Raw genomic sequence first — 20,120 nt, forward strand, 5'->3', positions numbered from 1 at the left:
TCTCCCCACCATCAAAGCAAGAGTATGTCATCATCACTGCTGTTCGCCATTTAGTTTAACTCCAAGTGCACGAGTCGCTAGTAGTATAAAAAATATCGTTCCCTTAGAGGTTAAGGCCAGACAAGTTAAAAATCACAATTGTGTTTATGATTAGGTTAAGTGAAATTAATGTGTAAATGAAGTTGTCTCAGAAAGGTACTTTGAAAATAAAGCTTAAAATCGAAGCTAATAACTTAACTTTGAGACAAATAAGAATCTAGGATTATTTCTTACTATTGTATTTCATAAAACTTGATTAAAAACTTCTCATTTAGTGTTTTAATGATAAGTTAAGTCAGTCTAAGGTTCACAAATGTTAATTAAGCTTTGTCAAGTCAAAACCAAATTTTGTAATCTTAATAAACTTTTACAATCTCTTGTTTTTGTTGACAACATTACACTTTGAAAATCAAAATCTTGTTTTGACCAATGCTAGATTAATAGATATATCTCTATTCTATCAACAAACCATCCATTTAATAGAATAAACTTTCAATATAGCAGGTTTTTACCCAAGATCAAAGATCAATTTAACTTTCTCAATTTCAACCAATTAAACAAATCACTTTAAGTGGTGGCCAATTACAAGAAAGCACTAAACTCAAGGTAAAAACAAAATAACATTATCATTAATACTAAAGAAAGAGTTAAAATAAGTTTTAATCCATACAATAAATCAAAATAATCTTAGAATGACTACTCAAGCTACACATGTTCAGTAAAGAGCCACAAATACAAGGGTATTTTCAGCCATTACAAAGACAAATGAGAAGAGAAGAAGAAAACCAAGAAAAATGAGAAATGAAGCTCCAAATCTCCTTCAAACTTCAAGCTCAAAGCTCCTAAGCTTTAAAACCTCTAAATCCTAGCAAAGAACTCCTCTAAACATGTGTCCTTACCACCTCAGCAATGATCGCCACGTGTCACTATCACCTCACCTCTGCCTACCACATGTCACCACCACATAATTCCTCCTCAAAGTGACTTCTCCATGGCTCGAACCTGAGACCTCATCTGTGGGTGCATACGGCTTTACCAGTTGAGCTGCAACAAACCTATTGACTTACAATGCAAAATTAAATATATATAATATTCTTTTACACAAACAATATTATATACATATATATTATTAAAAACTAAAAATAAACTATATGATAATTTTTATCATAGCTATTTTAATGACAAAATAATTTTTAAATATTTTTTACTATTTATATTATAATGTTTTATTTTAAAAAATATTTTTAATATAATTTTAATTTCCAATGAAACTAATTTTGAATTTTAAATCATAAATAATTTTTTCTTAAATATTTCTTAAAATTTATTTTTTAATTAACATTGATAAGATATCCAATTTAATTATATATATATATATATATATTACATTATATTATATTATCTGTATATGTCTTATATATTTAATGAAAACCATTTATAGTTAGCAAAAAAATCTAGTTATTCAAAAAATAACTACTATAATAAAATCTAATCAATTATTCTATTAAAAAATTAAATGATTTGAATAGATGATAACAAACAATATTCTCCTCCTTGTATATGTATATATCCTGTGTAATTTATTTTCTTAAAATTCTTTATTTATATCATTTATTTTTGCATAGAAGACCAAAACCAATCTATATTATCCGTATTAATTATATCACAATTAAATTTTATTATTTAATGATTGAATTTCAAAATTCACTTCAATATTAGTTTGTGTTCATATACATTTTTTGGTTTGAATTTCTATTATATATTATATCTTTCAATATATTGTACATATGATAAAATTATTTCTTTCTTGTATCAGTTTGTATAAGAAAATTATTAATATTCTTATTATTTTTAATTATTATTAATAATCAAGAGGAATTGATTTTAATGAAATATAAACAAGTTTTCTAAGAAATTGTCTTCCTATTCTCAATATGTACCTAATGATGACATGAATGATGATGATACCTTCATTAACACCAACTCTACAAATATATCAATTTATTTTACAATTAAAAATATATTTAAATCATTATATTCTTAATCACGTTATTATATAAATTGTTGTAAGGTTATAATCTAAAATAATGAAATTTAAAATTAGCGACGGGATTGTGACGGAATTAGTGATGAAAACTTCTGTGACAAATAATTTAGTGATGGAATTAGCAATAAAATTTTTTGATGAAAAAAATTCTGTCACTAAATATTTACTGACGGATTTTTTGACGGATTAGCGACGGACAAAAATTTTGTCACTAATCCATTGCTAAATTTAGTGACGAAATTTTTATTGGTAATCTGTTAGAAATTAGCGACGGAATAATTTTTTGTCACTAATGAGCTGTTTTTTTGTAGTGAAATAAAAAATGTGCGAGAGAGAAAGAAAGACAGAACTTGTGACAATCTTCATTGGTGAGCTAACTAAGAGGTTTGTCGAGAATGGATTGGAAGTTAGCAATGCCAGTGTTCATGGCTTCTAGATTCCGATGACTGTGTGTGTCCAACTTTGGAGAAAATAAAAGGCAAAGAAGAGAGGGGAGGAGAGAGATAGAGAAATGAAAAGAAAAAGTGAGGGTGTGTGATAATGTGTAAGTAGATGACAAAGTGAGTAGTGAGAAAGAAACACGTGTATGCTTAGTGGGATTCACAAAAGAAAAAGCGATGGACGTTAAGGGTAGTCAACAAAAATAGCATTTTTGCCCCGTTTTGAAAAATTAATGAGTATTTTTAGCCCTGACATTTTATTACGGTGCCTGGTGTTTCTTTTTGATAGTATAATAGGTAAATTTTTTCGTTCATCCTATCTCTTAAAACTAATACACATTATTGAATTCATTCAAAACTAGATATTCGATATTTTTTTAAAGTTATTTTCTTTTTGAATCAAGGTATTTTTTTTCCTCTAGGCATCAGTATTCTCCTATTAAAAATAATCATATTCAAAGCACTGTCTTCTAACATTTAGTGTCTGCCAATATCTCAAATAGAATTGCTTCTAATAAGAAAATATCTGTACATCAAACGTAATAAAATTTAATATATTCAGTCATCAACATTGGACAAAAATATATGAATTGTTAGAGGGATTTTTAGAAAATAATATTTTGATATCTTATTTAAAAATTGTTAATAACTTTAATAGTTTTATACATACTTTGATACTCACTTTATTTAATATTAATTGTTAATATGATCTGACATAATTATCAATTAGAAAGAATTATAATTAGTTTTTCCCCCTCAAATGACAAAGTGTTCCCATCTTGTCATTTATCCACTTTCTTATCAAAAATTAAAAAAGTTGTTAAATTTTTAATTGATTTGAAAATATTGTAACATTTCAATTAAATTAAAGAGAAATGAAGTCGCTATTAAAATTATAAAAATAAAAAAAATCATCTTATATTATTACTGCTGGTAGGGATGGTTTTGTGAAGAGTAAAAGAAGAAGAGAGGAAAAAGAAAGTGGTGTACGATGTCTTCAAGGTATGGCAGCACTTTCCTTTAGGCTTAATTCGCTTCTACCTATTCTTATCTTATAAGATGCAAGTCGGGTTGATTGGCAAATTTCTTTCAGGATACAATAAAACTCTTGAATATGGATTGCACTTCCAAGATTCAAGCGAATAAAACAATGGCCTTTACAAGGTGATAATTTGACTCTATCTCTACGTTCACTCAAAGACAAAGGCAGTGAGTTTGATCTTTGTGTTTGAATTGTGTTGTATCCAAATGAAGTGATGGTGACGGGTTTATACAGACCACGGAATGATGTCTTGAAGAGATGCCTTTTGAAATAATACTTTATTAAATACAAGTCCCATATGTTGGTTCATGAACTAACATAATTTAAATAAATAAAATGTATTTAATATGTAGGGTCTTTTATTATTGTAACTACCTACATAGCCTTTCATATAAATATATTAATTTATATAAAGACACAATTTTTCATATAAATATATTAATTTATGTGAGAATACAACTCTTCAAATAAATTTATTAATTTATATGAAGACATAAGCCCTCATATAAATCTATTAATTTAATAAATTTACATAAGAACATGATTTTTCAAAAACACATCTCTTCATTTTAAAAATATTTCAACAATTACCAGGTAGCTTATAATTTAATAGACAGACAAGAAAAGGGGAAGAGACCCCTCAATAAATGAAATAAAATGCCTAATTAAAGGTTTTGTTTTTCTTTGAGTTATTTGAGAGTTATCCAGCTTGAGTCGTGAGGTTGCGAATACGAGTGATTTTTTTTTTTTTGAGAAAGAATAAGAAAAAAGTATTTAATGTAAATCATAGTCTAATGGATTTGATGATTTTATGAATCTATTTGACATCATAATTCTATACATAGACAGAATTTTGAATTTTTCCAGCCATACAAGGAGAAAACTTCTTATATGAGCCGTTGCACTTACTAGGCAGCTTATAATTTAAACTTTTATTTTTCAAAATGCATCCTATAGCACAGGAGGGATGAACAATGTGCTCAAAGAATAACCAAATACCTCCTCCCTCACTCCCTCCTCCAGCACTCTAAAACAATTTTTCAGTAACATATTGTATCTTAAAGTAATTAAGATCTATTTTTGGTAATATTCAGTATCATAAGTGTAGAGAGTACTACTTGCTATTAGAAAAATGCTTTAGGGACAAAATTGAACTAAAATTTATTTTAGAACATTAGGAGCTACTAAAAAAATACTTTAAAATGCTAAATGAATATAAAAAAATTAGTTTTTGATACTAAATACCATAAAAAATACTTTGAAATACTAAATATAATTTAACACAATTTATTTTTAGTAATTTTATATTATATAAAATAAATATGTAAAAAGAATTTTGTCTCAAAATATAATACTACTCGAGTTTTTATTATAAGTTACTTATAACTTATTCTCACATACCAAACACTGTATTTATGGATAAAATTTTTCAAACACACCCTCATTAAAATTTTATATTTCTCTTTATTTAGAAATCATTCTTACCTGTTATCTCTCTTTTCTCTTTTTTCAATAAAAATTAAATAAGATCTCACAAAATTAGAAAATAATCGTTAAATACCCTACAAATTACCGATGTTTTGACAAAAAAATTTCTCCATGAGAAGTAGAGTGGTAGCTTTTTTTTTTTTTTTTAGTGAATTAGTGATCCCAAACTCGTGGCACTAAATGGCGAATGCGTGTGCCCATGTATAAAGCTGCAATCAATGCAATCAATTTACCCACCGCAAGAGTTTCTTCTTTTTTCCTTTTTTTTTTTTTTTTTAATTTAGGGAAGCCTGTCTCCTCCTTAATAATTTCCTGCTCGCCACGATTCTATCTTTCATCCTTTCTTCAGTCATCACATTTCAGAATATTCTTGCAGGTAACAACACTTCGCTCTCCTTCTCAAGAAGAAACCTCCCCTTCTCTCTGTATTTCTTACTTAGATCTGCACTTATCCTTCCTAATCTATCCTATCCAAGCCTCAAACTCTTTTTATCTTGTTTCTCCACCTACACCCAATCCAAGTTCTCTTCATTTTATGCTTGTCTTTTTCGTTTAACACACAGATAATATTCTTCTGCGTAATTAATTTTTGTCTGACACTGGATTAAATCTTTAGATTTCCCTAATTCTCTCTCTTTGATTTAACTTGGTTTTAGTTTGAAGGAGAGGGTGGTTGAAATGACGAGAAGGAAGATAGCAATAAAGAAGATCGAGAACGTAGCTGCGAGGCAGGTGGCTTTCTCAAAGAGAAGGAAAGGTCTATTCAAGAAGGCTATGGAGCTGTCAACTCTCTGTGATGCTGAGATTGCTCTCTTAGTATTTTCAGCTTCGGGCAAACTCTTTGATTATGCTAGTACAAGGTATCTTTTCTCTCTCTATATAATGTATATGTGTGTTCTATCACTAGGAATCAGAACAATCTGAATTTTAATCACGTCTGGGATTTTCGTTTTTGTTTAGAGGAAAAGGAATCCTGATCTTTATTTGTTGATAAAGAAGCTGTGATAGCGTATGCTTTTATTCGTCTCATTTGTGCTCTCTTCTAAATTTGTCTATATAATCTCCTTCAGTTTTGATAGAGTGAGATTTCACATGAAATGGCTCTAAAAAGCACAATAACTCAACCTAGAATCCAGATTGTTAGCATACCAAGTTTGACCCATGATTCATTTGTCTATTCTTTTTTAAGTGTCAGCATTTTTGTATCTCATCTGTTTGATCATCAATTACCATGTTCATGTTTCGGCGAAAATTACCTTCTGTTGTGCCAGTACAAGGTATCTTCTCTCTCTCTCTCTCTCTCTCTCTAATTGAAATGATTTAGGTTCAAGTTGCTTCCACACAGTACTTCTCTTCCTGTAAGAAGAAAACTTGAACTAGACGTCCTGACCAAAAAGTTGTGATATAGTCCTTTTGTGTGCTTTTATATATGTGTGTATCTGAGAATTAATCATGTGGGTATAATTGAAAATAATGAGTAATCTCATTATAACTGTGTTTTGCTTATACCTTTAACTTTTTACACAATGTCTTGAGGTTGCTGCTAAAATAGTTTGAACACTGAAATCTTGATAGTCTTGGAAGAGACTATGGAATTTGTTCAACGTTGATGTGAATAATATGTACAATAATCAACGTTTAAAACTTAAAACAGTACAAAATAGTGGTTTGAAAATAACGAAAACGACACATATATGGAGGAATATTAGATTCCATGAAGCTGCTTCAGTTCCAGAGGCTTTTGTTAATGTCAAGATGCTATTTTTCCTCTGGAAAAAAAATATGATCCTTTCCATAACGATCAATATAGTTATATCAATTATTTAAAATCTACAAGAAACTACGCTATTCACATGTCAAGAATAATGTATTCGTCTTTGATTTCTTTTGGAAACAGGGGGAAAAAAAAAGGCCCACAATACGCTGTTCAAGCGGTACTGCATGTCCTATATAGGCTGTATATGAGACGGTTTTTATCTTATTATTTTAATTCTATTTTTATTCAAACTCACTTTCAATGGTGTTGGAAAATTGTATATATATTTTTTACTATGTTGCTTTCAAAATAAAAAAATATCAAAAGAAGATTTAAATCTTCTAGTTTAATTTAAATGGTCTAGAGAAGTACAAATACGGCATACTTTTAAGAGGCAGGGATGTTTTCTTTTTTTGGGCAATAGAGAACATCCCAAATTAAATTTTAGTTCATAATTTTTTTTCTTTGTATTTTTTATTGATTAATTAGGTGGATTAAAACAGTTTAAAGAGGATTATGAGAACATGCTACTAGAACAGTCGGGTCACTTTTGCTTTGAAGATACTAAAAGTTTTGTAAGGCTATCAACTTATCACAGATTGCTCTTGACGTTTTCCTATTGTCTTCATATTTTGATATCCATTAATAGCAATATTTAAATGTTATAATTTTGAATGAGTCTATCTGGAGTTAAGAGTCGGTTAATGAAACAAATGCTATTATATTACACATTATTGTCACATATATATCTCTAAATAAAACACCCATCTGTAATGTTTGGCCATAGAAGCCACTAAGAATAAATTCATTGGTATATATATACATGACTGATTGAATACATAAGCAAATTTAATGCTGTATTTAAATTCACTTATTTTAACCATGACTTCCATTGTGCCCCTCCCCCCAGCAAAAGTATGACTTCCGTTAAAATTTAAATTCGATAAATAATTTTAATTCATCAAATGATAATTTATGCTATATAATTCGGTTAGAAATAGTTTTAAAGTATGACTTCCATTTTAATTTTCAATATTTTTGTTGTTTTAAGCACGAGGCAAGTAATTGAAAGGAGAAACCTATACTCAGATGTGAACCTTGTGAAGTCATACCAGCCATCTCAAGAGCTACAGGTATAATTTTCTTCTGCTCTCTACATCTATTGCTGTTTTGATTCATCTTTCTTTTTCCCATCTCTGTCTGTGTGTGTATATAAAAAATCTTACAAAAATATTTTTGGTCATAAGACATTTTGATAGTTTCAATGAGCATTAAATATTTCTTCCCATATATGCCCATATTTTATAAGGATAGTGAGAGAGAATAAAAATTAGTATGATATTGGAATTTAGTGTGATTAATAAGGATAATATTAGAAATCTCTTAAATTTTATGACAAATTTAATGCTTTTAACTATTTTTATTAGGACTTGGAAATTAGTTAGAAACGTCTTATAATATGGATCAGGGGGAATACAATATACTTCCCTCACCCTAAATATTCGAGTTAGATAAGTAATTTACATATATTAAGAAAATTAAATTAGTTATTTGTTCAAAAATGTGTGTTGGTTATCCTGAAATATCCCCTCTAGTCACTGGCATTGGAAACTACACTCATTGACGAAAACTCCTTTTATTTGTGTAATTAGGATTGCCTCTACTAGAAGGATATTAATGCCTATAAAAATAGAGATAATTTCGTGAAAAATTATAAATTTGGAATAAAAAATGAGAGGTCTACTTCAATTAGAACCAAAAGAAACCTCTTAGCTAATATTTAGGAAGTATATTATATTACTGCAATAATTATTCAACAGTTACTTCTTTTTTTATTCAAGGGTATGATGGGCCATATACATACCTAATATGAAAATGCTTGGAGTATACCAAAACTTTTGTCATTGAATGTGGAAAGCATATGGTAATTGGACAGGTTGAAGGTGAATATTTTAAGCTAAACAAGGAAATAGAAGAGAAGACTCTTGAAATAAGGTATTACTATTACCATTATTAAATGGTGTTAAAGATTTTATTATGGGGGATGTACAATGTGTTTATTATAGATTCAAATATGTTGCTCCACATCTAATAATAGACAGCTCAATGGGGAAGATCTACAAGGGCTGTCTGTAAAAGATCTGAGGAAGCTAGAAGATTTACTTAGCACAAGCTTGCATCGCGTTTCAAAAGCAAAGGTTTGTTTTTCCTTTTATGACAGTAATACAAAAATTGAAATATTTTATGATTTTTTTATCCCGTAAATTACAGTTATCAACTGTCAATTAAACAATGGCTTATTTGAGAAAGAGGAAAAGTAACAAAAAAAAAATACCTGTTGAATTTCAAAATGACAGCTAAGTGATTTTGATTGATTTTGACTTGCTAAAGTCATTACAAGAGTAGTCCAAACCATTACAAGAATAGTAACCATGGCCTATTTGTCTTTTTGAAATTCAACATGTTTTTTTGTCCTTGTTGTTTTCCCTTTGAAATAACTGTCTCATATGCAGAGGCTAATTTGACAGTTATTCATCTTGTTTAGCTCATAATATTCTATTTGTCCCTTTTATAATGACAAAACTATATATTATATTTCAAATATTCATTGCGGCATAAAAAATAGGAAGTGAATGAAATAAAAATTAGATAAGGTCAAGATCTCCCTATTCTTTTATCATTAGAAAGGTCAATTAAAGTCTCTTTATACTGCCACCTTTTTGTTCTTTGTTTTTTGGCTACCATGAGGCTACCTTTTTTTTGTTTTTGTGGGGGCTACCATAAGGCTACCTTAATCCATGGTTCCACCAAAGAATGTTAGTAATGATCTATAATTCTTTCCCCCTTTTGTGAACATAATTTTAAATCGCGGATCAAAAAGCAACTATATCCTCATAATAAAATGCATAATTTAAACATTTTCTCTTGTATTGTGTTTCAACTTTGCCTCTTGCTACAGGGATCGACGTAACCTAAATAAATTCTAGTTTTAATGCTCTACATGTCCTTTAGTTATAGGAAATGATTTTTCCTGTTTGATGCTCATTTGACCCTTCCACTGTGTAAGATACAAATTAAAGAATGCTCACAATGACCGATTTAAGACACTAACTAACCTTATCCGCATTCCTTTTATAATTGATAATGAGCAGTCTCATAATCCTCATATCCTATATATCCAAATGGTACAGATATAGGAAAATCATTCATAGTCCTCTCAAATATCTGTTCATAAATCATTTTATATATTTATAACTATAATTTATCGAATATGCCAAATATGACTTAGGTTGACCATTATAACTCCAATAAGAGAAACCTGATAAATCTCACCCAATTACGGGATGCTTTTCATCCCTTAATTATTCCAAACGTAACTGAATCATAATTGAATTAGATCCTCTTTATTCTTCTCAAAACTCATTGACAACTTGCCTGTCATTGTATGTTCCACTAACTTCGCCAAGTATGGGTTGACAAGATGGGATGATATTTTGGGGAAAATCCCAATAGGAAGGGAATACACATATATAATGACATAAAATGAATCACTATATAAAAGATGACATACATATTAATTAGATGATATCACAAACACCTAGAATTCATTATTAGAGAACCACTGCACTCTCCCCCTTACCTATCCTGCTTTTTATGCCATAAAGACATCTCTTAGCCACAAGGCTTTCTTACTATACAGACTCTGCCTTCAAGTTTCTTTACCACAAGGGTATAATTCTTTGCCAAAGAGGCAATATTTAACTATTCAAGGCTCTAACTTTGAGTACAGATACACTTATCACATAAAATTACATAAAATAAACTAGGCACGCAAACAAGACAGACATATAAGAAGGGTAGGATTGCTATCTTGTGCAGAATTGACAATATCAAGGATTTTGTTGTGATTCCCATATTGGGGAGTCTTGCAAGTGTAGCGTGGTTTACAAGTTTAATGAACTCTTCTTCTAATATACTAGTTTTTTGGGATTGAGCTCTCCTTTGGGCTTGTACTCATAAGAGATTTCCTCACTATGTGTTTTACAATAACAAGTGTTCCAAATAAAGATTATATCAATAATCTTATAAGCCTACACAAAAACTTGTCTAGTTTCATGTCTTTTTTCCTACCTAACATCTTAGTAAAAGGATTAATATTTTAAAATATTTTTTTATGAAGGGGTAAATATATCAAAATACATCTTTTGTAGAAAGATATGGTTTAATCTCTTGTAAATCTCTTACTTTCCCTTATTATACATTCTAATGTTGAGGGGACTGTTTTGTACCATATTGTAATGTTCTTGTTCCAAAACCACATACCCTATAATGGTAATCCCTTTTAGTTAATATGAAGTTTTAGTGGCTATTAATGTCTCTTGATTCACATATACTCCTCTCTTAATGTTTTAAACATGCCATTCCCGGCATAATTACTACAGAGGCAATAAAATCCAAAGTTACTCTTTAATGATTTTATGGGGTCCACTAGTTATATGTTTATCCTAATGGCAAATTAGAACACATCTAATCCCACTTTCCCAATCTATATTCATAATCAAGATTCCCTTTGTCAAGGAAAACCACAATCCTCCTAATTCATAATTAATATTGGCCAAGCAGCAACTAAACAAATACATGCATGTTTGAACAAACAAAATTAACATTAAGCACAAATAATTGATTCAAACATGCTCTGATCCAGTTCATAATAATTTCTCTATGTTAACAAAACATTAGTCATGTTAGATGAAAGAACAAGAGGAGTAGGGTAGAGTAAAGCACAAGAGGAAGGAAGGAGTACCTAGGAGAAAGGAGTCAATGACACTGCATTGTCAGCAGAGGAATGGGAAAGGATAAAACCACAAACAATTTACCCCGCATAGAACAACCAAGCTAAGTGAGACTTTGAGAGTTGAAGGAAGATTGAAGAGTTGAAGCTTGACAATGAGATCAGAAGGCAGTTGGTGTGAGGATGGAAGGACTGAAGCTCTCTTGGTCTCTAGTAGTTGAATAATTTAAAAACATATATTTAAGGGATGGCCTTTTAATTATTTGACCCAAATGGGCCCAACGTTTAGCCCATTTACTCATTTTGGGACCTAATTGTTAAGCCTGCTGGTCATCAATTTAAAAGGGTTTAAATGTGTTGGGCTCTAACAGCTCTACCCCTCGGGACCTTATAACATTTCGGCCTTCATGAACATCTGACTCCCACGCATGTTGAGTTTTATGGATGCTTGAATCTCCTCCGTCGTAGCACTTTGCCACTCAAATTTTTCTATTGCTTCTAAAGAAGTTGGGTGTTGGCGTTTGAAACATACACAGAAAAACTACAAAATGCATAAATTTGCTTTTAGTAAACATTTGAAATTTTTAGCGGTATTTCACTAGAGGATCTTCAGGCTGAAGAACTGTTGATCCTGTGGTACTTCTTTCACTAGGTGAGGAAAATGAGAAAGAATATGGACTTGACAATGGAGGTTGGCGTGGCTTGCCTATTGTCAAACTCAGTCTATAGGGATTCAAATAAGAATGGCTCCCTTGTTAATATTCCATTCCCAACTAGCCTCTTCATTGGATACAATATTCCTGCTAACTATTACTTGTAAGATTATACAGATGACACGCTTTGGTTTGACTACCCTCGCCAATTTAAAATTTAGTTTTTTTTCCCCCCTATTTTTCGTCAATTCAAGAATGAAATTTAACCTAAACATGTGCTAGCTAGACAATTAAGAATTGTAAGTGGCTTGCCTGAGGCTTCTTGCTTTTCCGAGCTTCATATGGGTTTGATTCAAAAAGGCATTTTTTGGAGAGATGATATGCAATGTTATTCACTATGTTATAAAGATTAGAGTTTATTGATACTGTTTGCTGTTCACTATAACGTTGCCTCTTCTTTTTTTTCATTTGTTTCTGTACTATTTAGCGATAGTAAACTGTTATGATGCGTTTGTTCTTTCTATCTGTTCTTCGATTCCATGGTATGGGTAAAACGCAGCTTGCAATATTTAGAACAGATAGAAACTAATTCTATATGTTTCAGGTCAAAGTATTTGAGCAGGAGATCAGTGTTCTAAAGAAAAAGGTTAGCGTTATGTTTGTTTATCAAAAGAATCCTATGCATTATATTCAGCCTTTTCCTCAGCGTTATAATGAGAAAGTATTGATCAGAATTAATTCCTCCTAACTTAACCTTTTATTTTAGTAATTAATGCTGCCTTTGGAATTCTGAAGTTAGTAAATACAAGGGTAGAATGAAGAAAATAGTAATTATTTTTATCTTCAAATTTTATAATGACAGATAAATATAAACAAGAATTTTCTTAAAAAGTGACCGTCAAAAAGGAATGGAGTGAGTAATTTCCGTGAGCCTTTAAATAAGCCCATAGTTAATAGAGATTACAAAAAACCACAAACGACATGCCTCAAATTAAAGACATGTAAATTCAACATACATAAACTCGTACAGAACTAAAGCAGATTTTTTTTTTCGAATTTTAAACACACAACTTTATCAAAAAGTCTATACTTACCAATGTCAACAACTTAAACACACACACAAAATGAACTTAGCACATCTGATTAAGTTTAACCATAACTTTGAGTTTATATTTACAGCATTTAATGTCTTGTGGTAATATAATATGCAATGTAGTAATGTCTAAGGCACTTCCTCCATCCCATATTTTAGTTATAGTAACATCTTACATTAATAAAATATTTGTTAATCTTTGTAGCACGTTGTGAGTCTTCATTCATGTCTCATATTTGTTTTAATAATGCGTTTTAATTTTGACGTCAATAAAGGAAGACGGACTCAAGGAAGAAAACCAGAGGCTAAAGAAGGTTGTCAGATTCTTGTCACTAATTCTCTTGGCAATTAATTTCTCATTAATGTGTCTTCATAGTGATAATATAATGTCTCACTTTCCATGTTTTTAAACTTAATGCCAATCCAGTTCACCAAATCCATGGAAGAAAACCAGAGATTAGATCAGGTAATGAACAGGTTTCATATTCTTATGGTCTTTGTTTTTGTCAGTACTGATCTGGGAATTGTATCGAACTGGGAAATGAAATTATGTGTTCATAGGCCCGATGGCTTGAGGATGAACAAGATCAGCCATCAGACGCGCCTCCCACAACAAGGTAATTTGCTATAAACGCCACTGATGAGAGAGCTGTGTTTTATCTCCGGTTACTGTAGATTAGTTATTTTGCTCCCTCAAAAGTATTTGGTCCTAAATATGGAAGTTAGTTAAGAGCATGGTTTAGGTTTTAACTGTAAGTCCTAAATCCATTTTATTTTACAAATTTATAATTCTTTTTTAAACAATCATGTTGGTTGCAATACTAAAGGGCTTTTTACTTTTATTTGTTTATTGATGACGGTAATTTTCAATGCAAATGAATGAATCTGGTGTTTTAGGTAAACTAACACATTTATTATAGATAACAAACCTCGTTAATCATTCTCAATAACTGTAAATTAATTATCTAGTACTTATATATATTTAAGATCATTTTATTAGATTATGCTTTGAACGGGTCAAGTGCTCTAGATAAGCTTCACTTTTTACAACTTGTTAGTACTCCAACTTCCTACATTTGCGTGTCTATGTACATTTGATATGATATTGTTAACCTCATTAATGTAGTAGTTGTCCATGACGATGTAGTTTTTAGTGTTTAAGTCCTGTGGCTTACATGAATGATTTGCAATCCATGTGGGTGAGTTTGATTAGTCTAAAACTCTCAACAATTAAGATTATCAAGTTTCATTAATCGTTATTTTATTTACTGAATCGCAGGTTACTGTTTCCTGAATGAAATTAAAGCTTCTGAAGGAAGAAGCGCAGTAGATCTTTTTTTTTTTTAAGTTTTGTGAAAAACATTCTTGCCTGAAAAGCACAGTGCTAGATTTTAAATTTATGCATAGTGGTTGTACAATAATGGAAGTGTATAGCTGTGTGTAGTTGTTTCAACTTAGCTGTTCCTGGGCTGCAGTGAAGCGGTGGAACTGTGCTGTTTTTTATTATTATTCATGAAGAAAATAAAAATAGTAGTAACCCATCCGATCAACCAATGTTCATTATTTACTGTATAATTTAACTGCTCTTGACAATATATAATAGGGATAATTATTAAGATAATTATCCGATCAACCAAAAGTTCTAGTAATAGCAAAACAGGCTACAAAGATAAGTTTCAAAGACTTCCTAGTAATTTATTTTAAGACTTTATTATAATTGTCTCTATATAATATAGAGAAGTGTTCAATCCCACTTGAAAAGTAAAATCATAAATACTTGTCAAATAGATAGGGTTGATTAATTGTTGGGCAGGTCATTTGCCTTGATCGGTGTTTCACATAAGAAAAGCTTTCAAATAAAGTAACTATATTTGACAGTTTTTTATTTAAAATATATATATTATAATTCCTTTTTAGGTTCTCTTATTTTAGTGCCTTCCCTTTTTTGTTTGGTTTATACAATTCAAACACCACACACACACACCCACCGCAATATCAACACTCAACTCAAACTCAAAACTTTATCTAAAGGTGACATTATTACCATTAAGGCAGTTTACCATTGTTTTGAGTCATTCCTTAAAGCCACTAATTATTACATATTCGGATGCATATCTAGCCCGTATTCTTTATAAAAAATAAAATAAAATAATTATACAACAATTGTTTTTACATTTTTGCTGGATTACTTTTTCTGATTACGAAGTAATAGGTTACATAGGGTATAATTTATAAATAGTAAAATTGGCCAAAATATTTAATCAAGTGATTGTGAGTTTAGATGTCAACATTGTACATGTAGTAACATAATTGGGAACGGTCTATCGTTTGCCTTTTGTACTCTGAGTAAATTAAAAGAGCACTCCAATGAAGCATCAATACTTCAAATTGTTTGATGTATTTGTATTGTATTATACCAGATAATCATACACCACAATACTTTATACTATTTCCCGTCCTTAATATAAAAGTTGATGGGAAATTTAATTTAATCTTAAATATAAGATATAAATCCACCTCATTTCACATATTTGTCCTTTTTTTCTTCAAAGTAATCCTTATATTGATTGCATGTGTTAAAGAATTTATATTAAATGATACTACCTCCGGTCCTAATTATAAGAGCTAGTTGACTAATTTGAGGAGATCAAGAAAATAAGTTAAGTTAGTTATTTGTAATAAATAGATGTTATCTTTCCTAAAATATCTTTGCTAATCAAGTGTATTGGCTAGAACTACCATTATTAGAAGGACTATCTTGGAAAAAATGCATAAATATGAGAGACAAAGTAGATTGGAGTCTTATAATGAGGACCAAAATAAAAATCAAATGAGATCTTATATTAAGGATCAGAGGTAGTAGTTTCAATACACATGATTAATAATGATATTGTAGGAAAGACAACACCTATTTATTATAAATAATTAATTTAATTAATTTTCTTAATATTCATACAGTTATAGGATCAAGGGAGCACATACATACTATTGAAATTGAAATACTTTTTTAAGAAAAAATTTAAAATTTTTTATACATGTCGGCTACTCCTAGAATCTTAGTGGATACTTCAAGACATTTTTATACAGAAATTAAATTCTGCTAAAGATTATGATGTTTTTTTTTTTTACCCAAGCTAAAGATTATGATGTTAAAGCTTGTCATTTTATATAGGAGGGAAAAGAATAAGCGGAAATGCATGGAATTAGCTGGCAAAAAGGGGGGATGCACGGAATTATGTTTGCTTGCATAGACATCAAGCAAGGGAAGATGGGTTTAAAATAACCTATAAGCACAATTCATATAATAAAACTTCTCTCATATATTTATCTTGTATTTCATCAATCACGATTAAAATTTTATTTATAAACTACTTCAAAAGGCTCCAAAAAGAGATTGATTACCTCCATTTTTTTAATGGAAGAACTAGACAACTAACTTACAAATATTAAAAAAATTAGTCAAGTTTATTATTTATAATAAATGCGCCTTGATTTTTTTTAAACTATCATTTTTAATTATATAATCCTCTTGTTTTAAATATAAGATGTATTTTGTAGTGTAAATTATACTACGAAATAGGTTACACTAAGAAATAGATCTTATATTTAGAACTAGAAGAATATATTTGAATTACCTTTTGATAGGAACTCCCTAAGAATATTTTGGGGGAAAAATTATAAATTTAAGAAACAAAATAAATTGAAATTTTATATTTAGGATAAAATTTAAACTCCAAACTTGTTCTTATATTAAATTATGTAATTTTTGGTATTCAGTAGTAACAAAGGACTATATTGTAGTCTACATTTGTTTGAATTCCAACTATATTTTTTGTTTGCTTTATAAATTTTTTCATGAATATATAAACGCATCCTAGAAGTATCATATCTTATACTCTTTAAGAAATGAAAATGTTGACGTGTTGAATATACATACATCCATACATATGTTTATATGTACATCACTGTATATGCATCTTATTCATATATGGCATTTGTGTATCAGAAGTAAATATACACCTTGATTGTGTCTCCCCAAAATAGGAAGAAAAATTAGTTTAATGTTACTCATATGGATTTTGATGATAATATAAGAGGAATTCTTGGGTACACCACCTCATCTATGCTCTGGCCAATTAGAATAAAACAAGTAACCACATTTTAATTTATTAGGTGGCTGCTAGGTCATCTCTAATTGTTAAGATTTTAATTAAAATATAATTATAAGTTAAACTCGGGGCTTCCAACTTGCATCAGAAAATTCCCATAGAAGAACCCTAATCTCTACATTCAATGATGATTGCTCTCTTCCTGGTGACTTGAGACGAAGCTTGAGCTCTTCCTGGTGGGTAAGTTAATATGTGCCTTCCTTTTTCTCTTATTTTTGATTGAACAAGAGGCTATTTATCCTTATCTTCCTCTTCCTGGTGGCTGTCTTATAAATTAGAGATGAAGTTTGAGCTCTGAAAGCTGAAGGTCTCTTGACAATCCTCTTCTGATCATGTTTTGCTTCGATTTGCTGCTGGTAAGCTATGATTTATGGTTACAAATAAGTAATGAAATCATTTTTGAAGCCCAAAACCCTAACTTAAAATCAATTTTTGGAGCTTTTAAGAACACTTTTACGGTCCCTGTGTCTTCAATTCAAAAGTTTGAACCTTGCAATCACCAGAGCCTCTGTCGATAAAAATCATTTCACTATGATTCTTGGGGTTTCACTTGAGAAGAGATGTTTGTTATTTGACTTAATTGATAATGAATTGAGATACAATAAGACAAATCCTACCTATCATCAACGCATTTGATTCAGTTTATTTATTATTTTTCCAAGTATTTGTATTTTGCCGGTCCAAAATGCTGTTGAATATTTGTAGATTACTGGGGCCTTGAATCAATATCATTGTTTATATCTTCTACAAGGCATCTTCATGGATGGTGAGTTTAACTATATTTGTAATTTCAGCTACCTTGTTTTGTTTATGTTAAATCATTTTACTTATGTTTGTAATAATTTCTATCCAACTTGCACGCATAGATTGTTTTTGATCTCATACTTCAAGCACATAAATTCCTCTTGCTTTTGAAAATACGAGGTGGGTTGTTCCAAAATATTATATGATGTGGTTGTCATGGTTGTCAAGACTGGTGATAATTTTTTTCGGGAATTTTGATTATTCTGTTTCTGACTCTTTGCAGAATTTGTAGGCCTAAATTCCATTGGAGTGAGTTGTCTATGAAGATCATAAAGAAACTTACCTAGCTAGTGTCTGTATGGCTTTCTGGCTTGACAGCCTTTGCTTTTTCATTGTAATTAACAATCAGTGTTAAACTTCTTTTGGTCACCTCATCAAAATGTGGCATTGGCATTATGGTTTCGTGTAGGTATGAAACTTCAAGGGAGGAGAATTATATGCATCATGGCAAGCTGGGTAGGTGAGAGGAGGACGTGGCCTTGCTGAAATCTTTCATTACGGGAGGCATAATGGCTAACAATGTGATTTTGATGTGGAAAGCTTTTGAGAATTGAAGGGGATAATGACTTCAGTTTGACTTAGATGAGTTTGGTGCTGACTAGTTAGTTCGTTGGTATAGGTTGCCGCTATTTAGTATATGTAACTTGCTGTCCAAAAATGTTTCATGCATGTATGTCATGTTTCAATTGAATGCCATTAAATTGGTGCAGTAACATGACAGTTGATTGTTTCAATGGAATGCCTTTGTTGGTGTTCAGATAGTTGATTCTTCTTCCAAATAGTTATGCCAAAATGCATAACAAAGAGTTCCAAAAGTGAAGGGAATAACTGCACAGAAATTCATCTCGTGTCAAATCGGGAGAGCAAAGCAACATTTCAATTAATTGAATTAACTTTGTCATGTTACAAAATACATATGATCAACCATACAATGATCTTGAAGGACTAGAACCATGCAATACAGCATTTGCAAAGCAAACCAACCAAATGTGCAGAATCACGTTCATCCCTACTAAAATAATGAAAACACTAAATCAATCCTTCACTCCTACAGCAGCTGAGGAGAAGCCTTGAACCATTTCGGTCATTTTCCTCTGTCCATCTCGTCCCATAATCTTGCCCCCAAAGTTTCAATCTAATCCAAACAATTGCTGCATCATACCTCCTGCATTTAAAGCAACAATATCATTTGCAGTGCACAAACAATTAAAAAAAAAATGATCAGCAGCATTGACACAGAACATGATGAGGCATTTTCAAATCATTTTTATAAAGCTTTTTTCCCATATGTTCAAGAATGTGCCATTAGCTGAATTTCACCGAAAGGTCGTAAATTGGGGAATGACCAAATTGAATATCAAAGACTAGAGGTTGGTTATCCATCATCAACATTTGATTGAATACTAGATCTGTAAAATTATAAAATAATCAAGAAGTTTTAGGTAGAAACAACATAACTTAATAAACTAGTAAATTAAAACAAATATAAACAAATTGAAATCGAAGAAAATAATGGAAGAGAATACTGTGGCCTTCCATTGCTAATGAGTTAGAACGCACCATCACTTTTGGTCAAAAAAAAAAAAAAGCACCATCATCGATTCCTCATTCAACTTCACCACAGACACTAATGGTCCTAATCTTGTGGCCTTCAATCCTTCAACGACAATATCCTGCGGATAATTTAGGAAGGGATTGGCGTGAGGTTGGATTGGAAAAAGAATAGAGGAGAGGAAGAGAAGGGAACCTTTGGGCTGACGTAGTTGCCGGCAAAGGCGAGGCCGACAACCAATTCCC

The 20,120-nt window shown here is 30.6% G+C and overlaps 1 protein-coding gene across 1 annotated transcript; it reads left to right on the forward strand.

The window, feature by feature from the left end:
- Positions 1-5,732: 5,732 nt before the first annotated feature.
- LOC114750888 (MADS-box protein JOINTLESS-like) lies at positions 5,733-14,648 on the forward strand. Its single transcript, XM_028939527.1, has 9 exons — positions 5,733-5,916; positions 7,864-7,945; positions 8,749-8,807; positions 8,911-9,010; positions 12,862-12,903; positions 13,626-13,694; positions 13,778-13,816; positions 13,912-13,967; positions 14,630-14,648. The coding sequence occupies exons 1-9, from the start codon at positions 5,735-5,737 to the stop codon at positions 14,646-14,648; spliced, it is 648 nt and encodes a 215-aa protein (XP_028795360.1). The 5' UTR covers positions 5,733-5,734.
- The last annotated feature ends 5,472 nt before the right edge of the window (positions 14,649-20,120 follow it).

The sequence above is a fragment of the Neltuma alba genome, unplaced genomic scaffold, assembly GCF_004799145.2.
Source record: "Neltuma alba isolate B1F8T4 unplaced genomic scaffold, ASM479914v2 tig00006674_pilon, whole genome shotgun sequence".
Taxonomy (NCBI): Eukaryota; Viridiplantae; Streptophyta; class Magnoliopsida; order Fabales; family Fabaceae; genus Neltuma; species Neltuma alba.